Source organism: Sinocyclocheilus grahami, unplaced genomic scaffold (genome assembly GCF_001515645.1).
Source record: "Sinocyclocheilus grahami isolate Dianchi unplaced genomic scaffold, SAMN03320097.WGS_v1.1 scaffold17.1, whole genome shotgun sequence".
Taxonomy (NCBI): domain Eukaryota; kingdom Metazoa; phylum Chordata; class Actinopteri; order Cypriniformes; family Cyprinidae; genus Sinocyclocheilus; species Sinocyclocheilus grahami.
The window spans coordinates 969,133-988,933 of NW_015505196.1; the positions used below are offsets into that span (position 1 = coordinate 969,133).

General features: G+C 36.7%; 1 protein-coding gene across 1 annotated transcript in view; it reads right to left on the bottom strand.

Moving 5' to 3' along the window:
* LOC107550687 (mineralocorticoid receptor-like) overlaps window positions 1–19,801 on the bottom strand; it is a 74,047-nt gene that overhangs the window by 8,440 nt on the left and 45,806 nt on the right. The window contains exons 4-7 of the mRNA XM_016232035.1: window positions 12,166–12,282; window positions 8,400–8,717; window positions 4,904–5,048; window positions 1,267–1,397 (exon numbers count right to left, since the gene is read on the bottom strand). Of these exons, the coding sequence (XP_016087521.1) occupies window positions 1,267–1,397; window positions 4,904–5,048; window positions 8,400–8,717; window positions 12,166–12,282 (711 nt within the window). The remainder of the gene's footprint in view (window positions 1–1,266; window positions 1,398–4,903; window positions 5,049–8,399; window positions 8,718–12,165; window positions 12,283–19,801) is intronic.

Consider the following 19,801-nt stretch of genomic DNA (forward strand, 5'->3'; position numbering starts at 1 on the left):
ACGCGTTGCGTTGCAACGCAACGTGTAAAAAGACAGTATAAGTCATTATAATCTGTAATTATGTCCCCACTGGATGCAACCAATGCCTCGTTTATAATGGGTTTTAATGTTTTTGTCTCATTGCTCCGGCCGGACTGGGCATCACAATATAGCAAGGGGCGTAACATTTCCGTCACACGCTTGAGGTATTCGCCCATATCACAACGCACTGGATAGCTGGCCAATCACAGCACACCTCGCTTTTCAGAACGATGAGCTTTGTAAAAATCGACGCGTTTCAGAAAGGCGGGGCATAGAGGAGAAACAATAATGTACAGTATGTGGAAAATAATGTGTTTTTTTAACCTTAAACCGCATAAACACATTTCATTACACCAAATACACAAAATAATGTTCTTTTTAGCAACATCATATGACCCCTTTAATCATAATACTAAAATATGATTTAATTGTGTAAGGAAAGAAGTGTTTTTTTTTTGTTTGGTGTCTTAATTAAAGTGATCCATTTTGCAAACAAAGCAATATCTTCTAAAAAGCAATTACTTAGTGGCACACCTTAAGGTTGTGGAGGTGACTATGGAAAACCTTTTAATTTCAACAATGTGTTCATAAAGAAGACATTAAGATAAAATGATGGACATCATTCAATACTGCCAAATGTAGCTTTCAGACTCTGATTCAATTGCAATTCTTAGTGTTTTAGCATTAGACTTAAGTGCACAAAGCTTGAGAAGAAATTTTGAGTTAGCATCTCACCAATGATTGAACCCTTCAATTAAACTGATTTTTTGTTAATTCTCTTAATGAATTACAAGGTTCAGACCAGTAAATAAATCAAATGTAGTGCTGAAGATCTTTTAAATCAGTTTGTTTAGTCTTTTTGCCGTAATTAGTGCAAAGTGCAGCACAAACAGGAAAGTAAGGGTGTGACAGAGAAACAGACAACTTAAAACTCATTGACCTCAGCTGTATAAGGCTCTAGGTACAGAAACCTGGTTTACCAGTTTCTATTTTGAGAATGTAACCTTTCAAAATATGTTGAAATCCCTTCTCACTAAGTCACTAGGTCAAACCACAGGTGTCAATATTTAAATACAATCAAAGCTCATGGAAATTTCTCTGATCTCACGCACCTACATACTCAGCTCGGGTGCTAAAGGCAAGACATCCATTCATTCATGCATTTGCTTATTTTCCATATTGTTGGCTGATTCTTTGTCTGTTTGAAACACATGTAGAAGATGTTTTCTGTGCACACAATCTCACCTGTGCTGAGCAGCAACAGGACCTTCATGGCGAGGAACTCCTCGTAAGTTAGCTGCAGACGGACAAACTCCTGGCTCACCTGCCGCATGCCCACACACAGATCGTACATGGCTGACTGCTGCATACGTTCCCTGGTGGAGAAATTGAGAGGATCTGTAGTAAACAACTTCATTTTTATTGAATCAAAAATTGCTGTGGAAATAGTTAAAAGAATATTGAAACAATCAAATGGTACTTGAGGCACCATTTGGGGTTTATTAGATTACCACATTGGCAGAGCCGTTTGGAGAACATCTACAGTCCAGAATTAACCCTCATCTACTGCCAAATTCAAGTAAAAATAGGCTTGGGCATATAAATGAAAAATAAATCAAACTTGCCAAATGGCCAGTAACTTTATTAGGAACTGTAACATTATTTGTGTAACTACATAAGCGATTTAACTATTAATGAAAACAAAAATAAACACTCGGTCAAAGGATTGGAATCATTATGATGTTTTTTTTTATGTTTTTGACTTCTTTTGAAAGAAGTCTCATGCTCACCAAGGCTGCAGTTATTTGGTCAAAAATACAGTAAAAACTGTAATATTGTGAAGTATTATTACAATTTAGAATAACAGTTTTCTGTTTGAATATATTTTCAAATGCAATATATTTATGTGATGGCAAAGCCGAATTAGACACATAACATAAGGACACATTAAATAACAAAAGTATTATAATTGTTACAAAATATTTCTGTTTCAAACAAATATTGTTCTTTTGAACTTTCCATTGATCAAATTATCCTGAAAAAATATGAACTGTTTTCAACGATTCATATTCGAATGTTTTCTGAAGAATCATGTGACACTGAAGACTGGAGTAATGATGCTGAAAATACAGCTTTGACATTCCAGGATTAAATTACACTTTAAAATATTATTAAACTAATAATATAATTATTATTTTATTTTATACAAATACTTCTATATATTTTTTTGTTGCGATTACAATCATTTATATATATTTTCATTACTAATAAAGTTTTCAAAGACAAACAAACATGCAACAAAAAGCTTTCCAAAAGTGCATGGCGCTAACAACACCAAGGTCATGGGTTTGATTCCCAGGGAATGCATAAACTGATAAAATGTACACCTTTTATGCAATGTAAACGTCTTTCAAATGTGTACATGTAAATGTAATGAATTCTGGCTTTATCGTAAAATAAAAAAGCCACTGGTCACAAACGTTTCAACAGATCACAGAATTCATCATTGACAATCTTATTCTTAGTCTTATTCACCACTTTTGGTTTCATCTTGACACTTTCTTGGCTGTTTATTCATTTACTAGATACCTTTTCTGATCTGCCACTTTGTTTGGTTCTAGGTGTGTGTGTGTGTGTGTGTGCCTGTTTTTCTATTCTGGTGGGGACTTAAACCTGAATACACACAGACTCATGGGGACTCGTGTCATGGTGGGGACCTAAATTGAGGTCCCCACGGGTAAACAAGCTAATAAATCACACAGAATTAAGTTTTTTGAAAATCTAAAAATGCAGAAGGTTTCCTGTAAGGGGTAGGTTTAGGTGTAGGGTTGGTGTAGGGCGATAGAATATACGGTCTGTACAGTAGAAAAATCATTACGCCTATGGAGAGTCCCCACAAGGATAGCAAACCAGACAAGTGTGTGTGTGTGTGTATTTCTGAATACATGCACGCCTATCAGTCTTCCAAAGCTGTCTAACCTGCTGTCATTCTGTGCTCAGGTTTGTCTGCTTTTTGTCTGCCAGAACTGATTCTCTCTCCCGTTCTTCCAGTCTGACAGATCTTTATTTAATATCCCAAACTTCAACCTTCTGTTTTCAGATGGAATGAGAAACGAGTTCAATTCCTCATCTCAGTACCTGTAAGAATGTCTGCCTTATAGTAGTGTCCTTACATTAGCTTTTCCTAATTATTCTTTATATACAGTATATACAGTGTGTATATATATATATATATATATATATATATATATATACACATTTACATTCTGTCATAAACAATAGATTTTATTGAGAAAGACAGAAGGAAATGGCATTTGTTGTGACTCGTCTTTCAGTTGCTATGGAGAGGTATTTCTATATAAATTGTATTAGAGGTGTGAAAGTTGGAAGAACATGCACATACAGCAGTCTGTCAAAGATCACCCTCACCCATCCATACACATATATTTCTGACTCTTTTTGACATACTTTTAGAGGACACTGAAAAGTGTCAGACTGGAAACCTGTAAACTTTTGTTTTGCTCCTCTTCAAGGCAGACATACAGTGTTTTCAATCAATATCTTTTAAGGGCACTGCTGCACTAGTCCTGCAGTGCTTCTCAGCTGGTTTTGCTTCAAGACCTAGATTTCACATGGACATTTGGCGACCAAAATATCCTTAAAACCAACCATTAAAATGTAATAATATAACAATGAACTGCACTCAGAATATGTAGAATTATTAATATGTCGTAGACTGAATGGGGAAGTTGGTTGTCGCTATATGTCTTCTGAATGGATAAATGTTCTTGGCTGCCAGTATTTCTATAACTAAACTAATTATGGTAAGTACAAACCATTATTTCATGTGTTTTGGAATGTATTATACCTTGTGTAGTTCATAAAAAAAATCGTGTCCATTTCAAAGCGTATTTATTTAGCTATAAACGGTGATATAGTAAACACTACTCTAAGCACACACTATTTTCAGTGGAAACATGTTGACGTATTCACTTTGAGACAGTATAACAGTATATATGTGCTGTTTTATATTCACTGGGTTAATGTAATGTAATGTGTTTATCTTACAAATAGTGTGGTATTGTGGATGACAACACACTGCTGCCTGCATGTGGGCCTTAAATTTCCTGCAGACAACACTTGGATTGTTGTCGCAGTCTGATATAAACAGATTCAGGGTTTGTCAGGAGTGAAAATTCAAGTCTTTGTGACTGTGCTGAAGGACTGCTAATTGTTTAGGCAATCATGAAACAAAGCTCATGTGTGCCAGAAACCTACATGGTGGTTTGCCATCAGGATCTGTTGAAGTCGTGTATGAGGTGATGAGAATATGTAAACGCCAGTTAATTCTGTACTTTTTCTCAAGATCTTTCCAAGTCATTTGGCAAATACAATGAAGTGCTCCAATTCTCCTGCAGGGGTCACTGTGCTCTATTTTTACGCTTCTCCCACTACGCTCAATAAATGGACATTTAGCTTTAAAAAGCACACAATCACACTCTTTCCACTCAACACTTCTCGTCGATTGTGCTGATTGTGTGCCCCATTGATCTAACTCTCGGCCATGATCAACGTTATCAAGAAGTGCTTATAGGGAAAGTGTATTTCCTAGCGGAGCAATTGAAGGGACAGTTTTGAGGTCACAGACTTACGCCTGCTGGGAACATGCTTTTTGAGCTTATCATTTTGTATTATTATCTTAACTTGTGTAACTTGAAGCACAGAATTCTTTAAACAGGGTTAACCTAAGGCCAAGGATTGTCTGTATGTTGTAGTTTATGGAAAACTGAGTTTTGTTTTTATTTACTTCAAATGTTTGGATGGAATAAATCAACAAATATCTATATGAAGTAAATATGTGGTGTTGTGTGAGTTAGCTTACTCGTTGAAGACGAGGTCAGGGGCGAAGTACAGCATTTGGGCGTTGGTGTGTTTGTAGGATCTCCAGCTGAGGGAGAAGGAGGAGAGACACATCCAGGAATACTGGATCAGCGTGATTTGGTCCTCAATAGGTAGACTGCGGAAACCTGGGGGGAAAAAATAAAGGGCAAGTTAACACAGAGCAAAGAGGCATGACTTGCCCTGAAGCAGAGCTAAAACTAAGAAATAAAATAGGATCTTGCTATCCTGGGCTTTTTTGTCACTATGAAGATATATTTGTTATATGGCAAGAGCTGCATTATGATTCTTCAAAAAAATTCCACTGAAAATATATATGATAAAGGTGAGAAATGAATGATATGAATGTAAAAAAAAAACATGAAATATGCATACAAGAAATGGATGCAGATAGTAAAATTGTTTGGAAAATGCAAGTTAAGTTTTAATCTTATTTACTTCTTTAGTTAATGTAATGCGTGTGGCCATTGTGAACCTAACAGTTTGCGGTTGATTCCTAGAGTGGCACAAATTTGTTCACAAATGAAAAAGTCTTGCAGTGCAGTCAGCACAATCAGGTTTACATGAATCACAGAAGGTTTCCATTCATTGTCCTGTTGTCAGAGAGAGTTAGCAATACAGCAGACTGGATTCTTGCCAAAACTCACATTGAGGGCTATAAAGTCACCCACAAGCTATAATATAAGCCACATGAGGACACACTATAAACTTATCGGTGAAGCAGAGGCTATTTTTGGCTTGTCTGCAATACGCAAATTCACTATTGACTGTAATGTGTCACACCGTTAACTTAAAATCTCTTGTGTACAATAGCTTTATCATTTCTAGGCAATCTCTGAGCGTCCCTTGTGTTCTCTTTTGTTATAAATAATAATTTCCCCACATTATCCCTTTGGAAACTGGTCCACATGTTGGTGAAACTAGTGAAATTATTGTCAATGTAACTTGCACAAACTTACAGAACTACAAAACTTAAAGTGTTGAAATACATGCTATTTTTCCCATCAAACACTCATCTGAATCTTGTCACCTGTTTTTGACTCCTAAAATGGTTTAAAATCACATGACAAACACAGAGCAATGTGGACATAACAGAACAAAATAACTAATTAAACATCTGCAAGTCATCACTTGTAGATTGCCTGAGCGTGTGATGCATTGACTGCCCAAAGCCTGCCTGGAAAGTCTTTGAAACTTGGTGAGCCAGTTTGCCCTGGTGTGTTTTCAGCCTTCTATTTTTATATCCGGATATAGCAAGGAGACACCCTGGTATCAAATAATTGCAATACAGCAAATGACCGTCTTGTTGCAAGGTACCTTGAAAACTTAATTTGGAATGACAAAAACAGATTTTTCCAAAATTATAATTAACTACTAAACATTGTATGGGATTTTTAGTTTATAATACATTAAGATATGCTAGCAATTCTCAGTTAATCAATTACTGTTACTACAGACACAGTGAACCTCTGATTCTTCTATATGATGAGCCAACCTACGTTGGAAGCTTGTGGACTTCAAATAAATACAGTTCTTTCCAGCGTTCTGTTCGTCAGAGAATCCTAAGAATTATCATGATTTCCATGGTTTTCTTTAAGCAGCACAACTGTTTTCAACATTCAAATATTAAGAAATGTTTTAATTTTTTTAAGAGTTGCAAATCACCATATTAGAATGATTTCTGAAGAATCACGTGACACTGAAGACTGATGTAATGATGCTGAAAATTCAGCTTTGCATCACAGGAATAAAGTACATTTTTAAATATTTAAAATAGAAAAAAAGTTATTTTAAATTGCAATAATATTTCACAATATTGCTGTTTTCACTATTTTTGATCAAGTTCATTCAGCCTTGTTGAACACAGATATATAGTATGTTAAAGGGATAGTGTAAGGTCAAAAATTATCAAAGATTTCTGCTTTCCTGTCCCAAACCTATCTTCAGTAACAAAAGGGCCATTTGGAATTCCTGAAGGCACAGAGGTGCTGATAGTGATCAATGCCTGTAGGCCAACATGTGTATACACCGGGGGTCTGCTAATTGTCACACCTTTTGCCCAGTGGGTGAAGTTATAATCTGCTGATTGGTCAGTTTGAATGTCTCACATTTGGTTTTTAGTCACATGGTCAAGGAAGGGATAAAAGAGGACTGTAACTGTTGCTCTGTCTCTTTCCTTGGCTGGCTCTCTTCTTGGGTCTCTGCCCTCTCTCCCTCTTTTTCTTCCTCTCTCTATCTCTTTCTCTCAGGTAATATTTTACATGTTGGGTACAATTAACTATGCTTTACCATCCTTCATCTATTTTGTAACCAATTCAAGTGTAACCATAACAAAATATTGTTATTAAACCATTTCAATTATTAATTATGTGCTAACTAGTCTTGATTCAAGGTTCATCTTAAAGTGTTACCTATTGCAATACAATAGTCACACAATAGCAACGCTCTCCCACATATGTAGCTATTCTAACTGCGCTTATTTCCGTCGTTGGTATAAGTGGCAGTGGGTGGTAATAGACTAGAAATGTACAGTTTTATACCATCGTGCTGATAACGTTTCTTTAGTCATTCGGCAATCCTACAGCCTGAACCACCGTAGGAAAACCATCCTTACAATAGTTCACCCAAAAATGAAAAAATCTGTCATTAATTACTCGCCCTCATGTCGTTCCAAACCTGTAAGACCTTTGTTCATCTTCGTAACACAAATTAAGATATCTTTGATGAAATCCAAGAGCTTTCTGACCCTGCCATAGACAGCAATGCAACTGACACGTTCAAGGCCCAGAAAGGTAGTAAGAACATCATTAAAATTGTCCATATGACATCAGTGGTTCATCATCAGTTTTATGACGCTACGTGAATACTTTTTGTGCACCAAGAAAACAAAAATAACATCTTTATTCAACAATTTCTTATCTTTCGTGTCAGTCTCCACAGCACGTTCACAAGAGTGCCACGACACATGGACATTTTATCAATGTCCTTACTACGTTTCTGGGCCTTGAACATGTCAGTTGCATTGCTGTCTATGCAGGGTCAGAAAGCTCTTGGATTTCATCAAAAATATCTTCATTTGTGTTCTGAAGATGAATGAAGAAGGTCTTTGGAACGACATGAGGTTGAGTAATTTATGACAGAATGTAAATTTTTCGGTGAACTATTCCTTTAGCATAAAGTGTCAATGCTTGAAAAAGCATGAATAGTTAGGTGTGGGCTGAAGACACAGATCTTATGATCCTGAACACAATTATAGAAAATTATATTATAATCATATAGACCCTACTATACCAATGCAACCGACAGGTCAAGGATTGTATCAATATGACAGCATAGTTTCTAAGTACATTTCAGAGATCAACAGCTCAACTAAAACTTGACCTTGAATGACAAAAAAGTTCAAATCTGGAGAAAATGTCCCTGTCTTTTGAATATGCAGAAGACGGAACCTGAGAAACAAATTTGCCTTGGAAGTATACCTGGAAGTACTTTGGCCCACTTGACCACTCGGATCATCTGTTTTCCGGCGAGGTGGTTGAGGCTGGTGAGCAGGTGGTCGGTTGTGTCGGGCTGTGTGTTGTCATAGCCCGCGAACACCACTTCAGGCTCTATGAGCTCCAGGACGCTACACACGGACGGTGACAGAAACGGTGCTACCGTGGGGACGTGGGGGACAAGAGCATTGGCTGAGCTCAACTCTTTCTCCGAGGTCAGAAACGGAGGCCCGTCCTTTGAGTTCTGCAGGGAAGAATCCTCGCTAACGCTCTTCATCTTCCCCAACTTCTTGGATTTCCGTGCTGAGAAATAACAAACATATATTATTAAAGCTGTTCGCTTGAGCAGCCTGATCCATTTTATGAATAATTACAATTTATGTTAAACATTGAAGGTCTTACAGTGATTTATAAGAGAGATAAATAATTTGAAATGAACAAGGTATTAATGAAAAGACCCCCAGTGTAGTCTTCAAGCAGTGTTCCTACAGTTTTTCATATCTGAAATGAGCTGGAGCTGATAGAAGTAATTATTCAAATAGAGATGGATCTTATAGCAGAGATCACAGTTTAAATCCCTGCTGTATAGATGTCACTTCTTATGTGGTTCGAGAGGATGCTGTTAATTGGCTGTGTGAGTGTTCCAATTTGATATTAATTGCAAGATTCCTGTGCCAGCAGGTTTATATCACATCAGTAAGTGAGACTGAAGGTGGCATATGTGCTAGTCCCAGTAAATGCTCAGATTTTATACTCTCGACAACTTTGTGTAAACGTTGTAGTCTTTCAGATGGATGTTTATTTATCATTTCAAATCAAATACATCTATTATATTTCTTGATGAAAAAATAGTCTATCATCAGAACCAAAAATTTACACTTCCCCTTATACATTCATATTTTTAGCCCAAAGATCTTCACCTAGAATGACTCAATGAGGTTCAGGAAGAATTTCAATAAAAAGTGGTAGAATAATAAGTGTTATTAAACTCTATGTTATATATCTTCCTGCAGTACCTTCACTGACCTCCGCATTTTTCATTCTACACTGGAACGTAATAAAAATGTAATATAATATTAATAATAATGTAATATCTAATTTATTATTTGTTAGTATTGTTCTCAAGATGCTTTTTAAAGAGAGAATCAAGCAAAAAAAAACTACGGTAACTCAGGTTTACTGCACTAAAGCTACAGTGTATACTGTATTATTCAGTGATAACAGCTGGTTTAAGATAAACTATATATGCCACATATATTTGTTAAAAAAGTAGTTAGTCATTTGAAAATGCGAAATGATGAGTCATCTGTCAAAAGTTACAACTCATTTACTATTTATATATATCCATTCCAAGGGACATTTTTAAAGAAAATCGTGACTAATAAACATCAGGGAAACACGGGTAAGACAAAACCCCCCCTTTACCACAGAAATACAGTTTAGAAACCCAACCAGGTAGAGATGCAGCTTTGATCAGAGTTGGTCAAATAAATCGTGTGTTTTACTGGTATCGGTATCGGGCCCAATACTGAGCTCCTGTACTCATACTCGTTAAAATGCCCCGATACCAAATGCCGATACCACACAGTATGTGATAAGTGCCATATTCAGACAAAGAAACACCGACAATAGACAGCAGAATGGAGTTATTAGAGATTAAAGATGTCTACGAACTATATGTATGCAATGAATATAAAACATTCAGTATTAATGCCGATATAGCTGATTTGCGCCAGCTGGTAAGCAAATCACGCTGAGAGGATTGAGTGCGCGGCGGCGCAGATGCGCGAGCTTGTCGAGTGAATATGCCTTTCTCACAAACATCACTGGAAAGTTTGTAGTTCGGTCGGATATGTCAAAAAGAAGTAAGTAAAACAATGCACAAGTTACTTAATGGTAGGGAGGGAGAGAGAGTGAGAGAGAGAGCGAGCACGCACTTCTGTTGTGTGATCTTTATTGATGTTCGCTCACTTAGCACGCATCATTTGGATTAAAACTAAATCGTAAATATAAGACAATTTATAGGGGCATTCGCTATAAACGTCATATATTTTCACCCTTAAGCATACACGACTTTCTGGCAAAAGTGAAACTAACAGCCTGTGTGAAATACGCTAGGCTGTACTGTACTTGTCCCTCTCATTCTGCACCAGTACAAATCAGATTCATGAGTGTTTCTGCATTATATGAGTGGTTTTGGAAAATAAATCGCTGCACGTTTCAGATGAAAAAAACGCGACTTCTATTTATGAAAATATCACAGTTAGGAGATTTATAGCGAGTGGTCCCCTGCATTTTTACAGCAAAGCGTGTGATTACAGTACTAAGCCATGGGCATAATTAAGTGTAAAAATAACCGAGATATACAGTCAAACCAAAAATTATTCAGAGACCAGATATAATTTTTTATATATTTTTTTACTAGTGGGTGCAGGACACTATAGTTCATTTATGTAAAGTGAGGATAGCAAAATAAACTAAACTGTGAAATATTATACCCAAAAATTATTCATACAGTGGACTACCGGTAAAATTGATACAAATTTGGGACCAAAAATTATTCAGACCGAGTCCGGGAAAATATTTAAGTTCAGGTTTGCATGAACCCTGATGACAGCATGCCCAGGAGACTATATGCTGTCATTAAGGCTAAGGGTCACCCGACAAAGTATTGATAGTTGTGTAAATATTGACAGCTGGATGAATATTTTTTGGTTTATTGTAATCCATTACATACCTTTCTATCAAAGTTATATAACATTATCAAGCTGAATTTGTTCTGACACAGTTTAACTCTGAGTTCTTGTCATATTTTATTACCATTTTCTAAACTATAGCGAATAAACTGTGATAATGTGAGAAATGTTGAAGGTGTCAGAATACATTTTGGTTTGACTGTATCTATTTGAAAATTAAGTTAACCAACTAACATTATACATACTCTTTTGGTTTCTGTACCCAATATTTAAAAAATGTACAAATGCAATGAAAATATTGGTATTGGTATTGGTACTCTGTATCGGCAAGTACCAAAAATAAAAGTATCGGTATCGGGCGATTACTGGAAAAAGTGGTATCGGTGCATCCCTAGTTGCAATTCTAGGCACATTACAGATGCACATGATGAAACTTCACTGTTTTTTTGTGTGTGTGTGTGTGTGTGTGTTTTTTCATCTGTTTGGAGTCACTAGTTAATGTTTGCCTAATTCGTTGTTTTCAGGAGTTGACATGGCTGTAGTGATGTAAACTGTTTGTTGAGGCTGTACTGATTTCTCAAGTTTATCAATAGTTTTATATATTCAATATAATAATAAGGTGTCCCCCATTAGTGTGACCCTTGGCTAGCATTTGTTACACAAACAACCAACTGACTTCATCTGTATTTCACTTATTGTCTTTTTAAAAACCATCTACCTTGGTCATTTTTTCCAGCTCACTGAGTACTGCTCAAATTGTGTTGCAATTATATTGAAAGCACAGATGTATGTGAAGCATATTTCAATATGTTCTTTTAAGTCACTTACCTTTGATAAATAAAAGACAAAAAAAGAAAAGATTTCTCTGTAACACTGTACATCTTCACTAAAAAAGGCAATCCCTCATATTATAACATTCACAATAACATTTTGTGTTTTTTATATTCTGGATATATTTCTTATATTTTAAGATTAATGATCTCAGGTGTGCCCGTATAATTGTTTCATATCACTTCACAACAGTTTTTAGTCCCATAGTAAGTAAATTCAGTTACCCCCAAGATTCATCCCGGCTTGTAGACACTTCCGTACTCTGCATGCTGGACAGTTTTTCCTCCGAATCTTGTCAATGATACAGTCATTCCTCCCAGCACAAAGGTAGTTGTGCTGACCTGCAAGAAGAGAGAGAACATGTTCAAGATTTTTATAAAACTCTATGTATCTTTTCTCTTTTTTTTCTCTTTAGGAATTGTTACAGAAATTAGGAATGAGCTCTTCCGTGGATCACATGGACAATGGTTTGTTTATAGGACTGTTAATTTAACCAATTAATTTCTATAATTAATTATTAAAAATGACATAATATATAGTTTTCTGTGGAGGCTTTTCTAAGTCATTGTGATGTGTTTTGGTTCATTTGAAAAAATGAATTAGGATGTAATGTAATTAATTCAGTGAAAAATTAAAATTTTTGATTTACTGCCCTAATAACGTAATACAAAAAAGACAGATCACTCTGTTCCGTGCATTAACAAAAATGTGACCTTCACAAGGACATTGTGGTGCATTCTGGTCCTCGAGCACAGTCATCCCTTTGTGAGTATACGATGCAAAAGAGACAGCTGTCTTACACTTTACGCCCCTGCACTATTATCACAGAGGACAAATGAGCCATCCCAAACAGTGTTTCTGAGTGTGTCATGGGTTGGCTGATGTCTTGGCGCAGGACGCTATGACGCTATTCCTCATGTGCTGCCTTCCTTGGCCAAGGCCACAGCTCGTGGATCGAGCTCTCGTTTCGGAGCACCATTCCGCTCCACTGACTCGCCACACACCCACTCGCTCCACAGGCCAGAGCACGGCGCCGCAGGGCCGCATCCAGGCACCGCGGCCGTGTGCATCTCTCCCTTTCGTTCTCTTACCCATATTCCACCCCCTCTTTCACTCGTGCATCATGGGAAGCACTTCTCCGCTTCTCCGCTAAACTGCATGCCACTGGTGCTACCTACATTACATGAACGTGCTTTCCTTTAGTGCTTATGGACTGTGTGGCTACAGACAGGCACAATGAGTGTTTTCGGTGGTGCGCAGCGAGTCTGTCTAGAAGCTGCCAAAAAAGCCCATGATCTGCAAACGGAGCAACAGCAGCTGTAGCCTCGCCACTATTTCTGGCTAAATCACATGACCCCTTACATAAGCCCATTTTTCTTGCTCTAAAAAACAGTAAACTGCGACACAGGAAACACAACAAAGCCCTCCTCCACCTCACCATCCAAACACAGACGCAAATCAGGCCTGAAATCTGTTCGGCTGACTCTCGGGCCCCTTCTGACCACTGTACGCAGCTGCCCCACAAAAATCCTGTTAATCATTGTCCCATCAGAAGCACGTACACATAAACTGTACCATACTATGTTTGTGTATCGGCACACATGTGTGCATGTAGGTGTTTATGTACTAAAGCAGCAGAGAGACTGTTTGTGTACATAAGGATGGAAGGGGAACTTCACATATTGTAGCATTTCAGTGCACTGTAGTTTGTGGATCTATATCTGTGTGGTATTTATGTGCATTGGCTTAAAGAAATATCAGCAAGTGTGTATTGTGGTCTATCACAGTTGTAGTATGTAACTTCATTGTTTAGCTATTGTTTACTCAAAGTTTAGTTTAGAATTTTATTGTGTTTCCAGTGGGTATGTTTTTGCATGCCTTCGGTTATTCGGTTTTCTTGGTTCTTTTAGTTCGGACAAAAAAAGAAAATTATACATTTGGTTCACTTGGTGTTAACATTTACATTTTTAACACCTAACCTAAAGATACAAAACAAAAGACATGAGGATACGGTCACAACCTAATTGGACAGCTTTTATGACTATATTTTGTGAATAACACCCAAAATGAAAGGTTGATCCTGATCCGCTAGTTTGGTACAAACCAATATTCGGATGGCAGCATTCATACTTCTTCAAATGAATCACACTAACAAAGTAATTGCACAAGAGTTTGTTTGGTTCAAAGTTGCTGTGTGTAAACATGCCCTTAGTGTTCCTTTTCCTTGGTGAGACAAAACTAAGTCAGATAGAGATTAAAGGGATAGTTAACGTAAAATTTATTTTTGTCAAAATTTACTCACTCACATATCATTCCAAACGTAACTTAAAAAAAAAAAAAAATTATGCAGAACACAAAAGGAAATAATTTAACAAATATCTGTTTGAGTGAATTTAAGACAATGGCAGTACATTGCACCACAAGATTGCTTTTATACGTTTTGGCGAAAAACAATTCAATATTGAAGCCATTTTAACTGTAAAATTTGTGTGCGTCATTCAACCCTTTGCACTCCAGTCCAGTAGGTGGCGAAAATGTCCACCTGCTTTTCCTGGTGTTTCTATGCACCAGTTTAAAGGGTGAAGTTTACCACAATTATTTTACTGTCAAAATCGCTTTAACTCTTTCCCCACTAAACATGGAATTTTCTGTTATTTATGAGACAACGCTTCCCCGCCAAAACAGAATTTTCCGGGTTTCTGTGGAGTTGGCTGGCAACTTTTTTTCAAAAATGCTGGCAGTGAAAGAGTTAATATTGGGTTAGTGTTCACCAAACCATTCCAAACAATTGGAAAATGTTCAGAGAGCCACATGGACTTTTCCTGAAATCCCTGAGTGCTTTATTAAAGTGAGTTGCATTGTACAATATTTGTACTGTATTCACCCAACCGTTTTTTTTTTTTTTTTTTTGGATGGGTGTTTGTGTTCTGCACAAGAAAGTAAGCCATAATGGTTTGGAACGACATGAGGTTAAGTAAATTATTTCTCATTTTGGGATTAATCATTCTCTTCTTTCACCATATTTATGGAAATACATTCTGTCAGTTTTATTTCTGAATTTTTTAGCCCTATTTAGCCTAAAATTTTGTAGATCCTTTAATCCAACAAATTCATCTCCTCATACACATTTGACCACATGCCATTAGTTCCCAAAACCTCCCTCTTATGCTTCAGTGTGCACTGAGTTTTATGCTATGGCTGAATTTGTAATACTCATACTATATCATATCAGCCTAAGTGTGTGCACGTGAAGAGCCGACATGGGGCTTCCTGTACAAGCCAGTGTCTACTTTTAGCCGACTACGTCATTCATGATAGAGGGATGCACTGAAAACCTAGCCTGTCAGCTTAGAAATGAAGCAGACATTTAAAAGGAAACTCCCTGTGAGACTCATGCAATACAATATTCACATCTTTTTTCATCTGTTTTCCAACTGCCGTGTCATTTCTGGCTTCGACTCGGACACGTGAGCTTCTCTTTTAAAATGGTTCTCCTTACGCCAAGTCTTCAGATCTGTTTTCATGGCAATTCAGTGTCATGTATCTAACCTACATTTAGACCAAGAGGTTTAAGCCTTTTCACATTAGCCGTTAGCGTAAACAACAACATAGAAATCCACAGGCCGATGGCATATGAATCAGCATCCGTCTAGTTTTTTCACCATGTACTTCAAATCTATTCCACACGTGTTTCACATCAAGCTGTATTCAGTTGTTATTGTAGAATGCTATTTTTGCAACTTTGGGGCATACTGTAAAAATTATTGAATGAAGTATATTTTACAAGAAAAATACAATTTTAGTCTTTAGAATATTTTTTTTTTAGTATGAAAAAGTCTCAGCTTTCAAATTTTGTCATTTTTTAAATGAATTAAAACGATAAATACTGTTTTGCGGCTCTTTAATGTGTCGTGACAGATCACTGTAGCCTCAGTTCAAGTGACACCTGAACTGATCGTTTCTTCCTCTTTACTAGTTATAGCACAAAATAAACATGAATGAACATCAGAAGTATCTTGTTTCAACCGCGGAAAGACGTCAGTACACAGCATTTTTCAAGTTCAAGTCGACCAACTTAAATCTACTCTCCTGTCTGTTTTGTTCGTCGGACAAAATGGCAGATTCGGTTATATTTGCGTTATGATTGATCAGATTTGTCAGTCACACTCCCGGCGAAGGGTCAGCTATTTGTGAAATTTACAAGCAATTTCTTACCAAAATTTGTTTCAAAGTAAATCTTACACCAACACGTTCTCACTCCCAACTCGTCACATATTCACGCTTGGTCAGGACCCCTTGGCGTCACTTTTTGATGCTCAAGGTACCCCTTTAGTGTAATTTTTTAATGCACAGGGTACCCCTTTTCGACATGTAGGGTCCTCCATTGCTTTCAGTTTTTTTGCCTTAATTTAATGGTTTGCATGCATTTGTAAAAAATATAAATCATTTTATATAAATGTATACTTTGATTGGAGCACCTAACCCCACCCCTACCCTAAACCTACCCACTTCTGAAAAATATAAACAGGCGAATAAAAGTACAGTTACAGGTATTTATTGCAAAAACTTACCATAAAAAACAGTATAAAAGTATTACAAACAAGTCGCGTTGCATGCCAAGGCTTCTGAAGCCATACAATATCTTTATGCGAAGAAATTTGTAAAACATAAGGTTTTACATGCTGAAAATTATCCCACTCCGTTAACGTGCTCACATCTCATTCAAAAAGATACTCCCGTACTTTAGCATGATGCAATTGGTCACAAGACACACAAGAGTCAATGGCATTTCACAACCAAGACTGACGTAAGGCTTCTTCTGGTGGCAATTTTTTAATTTGCGCACCGACTGCACACATTTTTTTTTTAATTACGCTAAAGGGGTACCCTGTGCATCAAAAAGAGTTGGGAGTGAGAATGTGTTGCTTACACCAAACTTTTTCAGTGTATAAAGGGGTATTCACACTGAAGTGACAGTGATATGCAATTTTCTGAAACTTCTGATGCCATGAGTGACAACGACAGTTAGCGAAGTTCAGATAATGATCCACCATCCAATACAGAACTTGAGTAGAAATACCTACTAGCAACCACCAGCTCTGTGAATCTCTCCAGCAGTTTAATCATGATATAAGCGCACCCTTCATTTAATGACATTACTGATTTCAGTTTCTAAAGTAAGTAAATATGTTTTTCTTAATTGATGTAAACTGCAGATCTTATTTTCTGTGTTCATCCAACACGTCCACATGCAGTCTTCAGAGGGATTATTGCGTGAACTGACACATGGACAGATCAACTGCATCAAACATCTCACATATTTCACTAGGCCAATAAAGTAAATCTCCAACTTTAAAAACCTTGATGGCATGGCAGTGACTATACATGTGTGCCAATAGTCTGTTTATTTGCAATAATCAGAATAACAAATTACTCGGATTAAGATTTTACATGACATAAGCAAACCTCTTTAATCCTGTCTGCATGCTACTTGCCATCATTTTGATTATTCGAAAGTGCTTAAAGGGATAATTCACCCAAAAAATGATAAATTCTTTAATCATTTACTAACCCTCAAGTTGTTAAAACCTGTATTAGTTTCTTTCTTCTGTTGAACACAAAAGAAGATATTTTGAAGAATGCTGGTAACCAAATAGTGGTTGGTAGCCATTGACTTCCACTGTATGGGGAAAAAAAATACTATGGCTACCGGCAACGGTTTAGTTACCAACATTCCTTATAATAACTTCTTTTGCGTTCAACAGAACAAAAGAAAGGTTTGGAACAACTTGAGAGTGAGTAAATGATTATCGGGTGAACTTTCAGTTAAAAAATGGCTGCATTCCAGTGTTTTTGACCATGATGGCCATATCCAGTCAAATTTTAAAGCATAAACTCTATTTCCTGAGCTCCCAAGATTTCAAAGCTGTGTGTGAGTGTAACACGCTTTTCTTCTCCAGCAAAAGCATGCATGCTTCGGTCAGTGAAAGAGAAATTTTGTTATTGACCAAATACTTATTTTCCACCATAATTTGCAAATAAATTCTTTAAAAATCCTACAATGTGATTTTCTGGATTTTTTTTTTCTCATTTTGTCTCTCATAGTTGAGGTATACCTATGATGAAAATTACAGGCCTCTCTCATCTTTTTAAGTGGGAGAACTTGCACAATTGGTGGCTGACTAAATACTTTTTTGCCCCACTGTATGCCTACATACTGTCATTATGGTTACACTAATTATGAGTATAATCACATTAACATAATTTCAGGACTGCCTTAATCACATTATAAGTGTGAATGTATACATAGCCAATGTCAAAATGAACCTTTTCTACTGAAATAGTGCTGTGCCGGAGCTCAGCAGGGAGAATGTCCAAACATCTCTCTAGTCTGCATACTGAAAAAATGTTAACATCCAAAATGATTTAAATTATAGAATGAAATGTTATGTAATTTTATAAATGTAATTTAATTTAATTTAATATTTTTATATTATATATATAATTCAAATTAATCCTAATCAATTTGCCCTTATAGTATTATAGTATTTGCGTGTGTGTGTGTGTATATATATATATATATATATATATATATATATATATATATATATATATATATATAAATAAAAATGTATTGTAGACAAAGGAAAAAAATAAAAATAAAAAAGCCGTTTTAAGGAGTCTTTTCTTTTTCTTTTTCTTTTTTGTGGAAATTCACAGAATGCCTCCAAATCGGGCACCAGCACTGTCAAAAAGGGGTGAACACATGCCTTTATAAAGACATCGAACAGGAACAGCTACAACACTATAAACGTTGAATGTGAATTCCTATCATTTAGCGTTTTCCCAAACCCTACAGCTAAACTAACACAGTGAAACCGGTATATCCCTAGTGCCAAATGTAATAACAGATTCTCATAATGAAGGAACAAATATTTTAGTCCTCAGACTGAACAGCTGTAGAGCTCCTAATAAAAGTCTGTTGAGTATTAGCTGGTACCATATGGCCACTTCACACTATTCCCAGAGAAACAAGTGTTTGTGCTGCTATTAGTTATTATTCACGCATCTCAGGAACTACACAACAGAGGTTGTTAAGTATTGACTGCAATATATTGTGAATTTTTTTTTCCGCATCTATGCCTGAGTTTAGCCGTTTTCTTTCATATCACAAAGAGCAGTCAAGACCTTTCCGCCTTTCAAAAAACAGTGAAGGTTGAAAAAAAAAATCTCTACTTTGACTCGTACATCTTTAAATATCAGTCTTCTGGCTGTTTTTTGCTCTGTTCCAAAACCATCTGAAATGCCTACAGTGGCTACCAACATGCTAATCACAAATTCCACTGAAAACAATTGCCTGTCAAATCTCCCTTGTGCTGCCCCCTATCTGAGTTACTGCCTACGTAAAGCATTCCAAATCAGTCTCTTATGAGCTTCCAAAACAGTTAGGATGCTGCCTTAGAAAGCAGCTGCCTATGTAGGCAGCAGGAAGCGAGGCTAGGTTTTGAAACAGACCTCTCTCTCTGTCTATTCTCTCACTCTGACTATCATTTTATCCTTTTCCAATCTTACTGCTCACCCTCCCTTTTCCCCTAGCTCACTCTTCACAATCTCTCTCTGTCTCCTCCCTCCTTTCTTCTCTCTCTTGCTCAGATGGTAACTAGGCTGAGGTCAGGTAAGGTAATGGAGCGCACACTCTTACACAGCACTACCTCTGCTGTGGTGTTGGAAAAGCGGCTGCACTTCTGAATGCCCTTGAGGTGTGACCTCATTCAGGGCTCTGAGGAACAATCACAACCTTAGAGAATGCTTTATATAAACACACATTTTTCCAACATTTAATAACTTCATATATTGCTA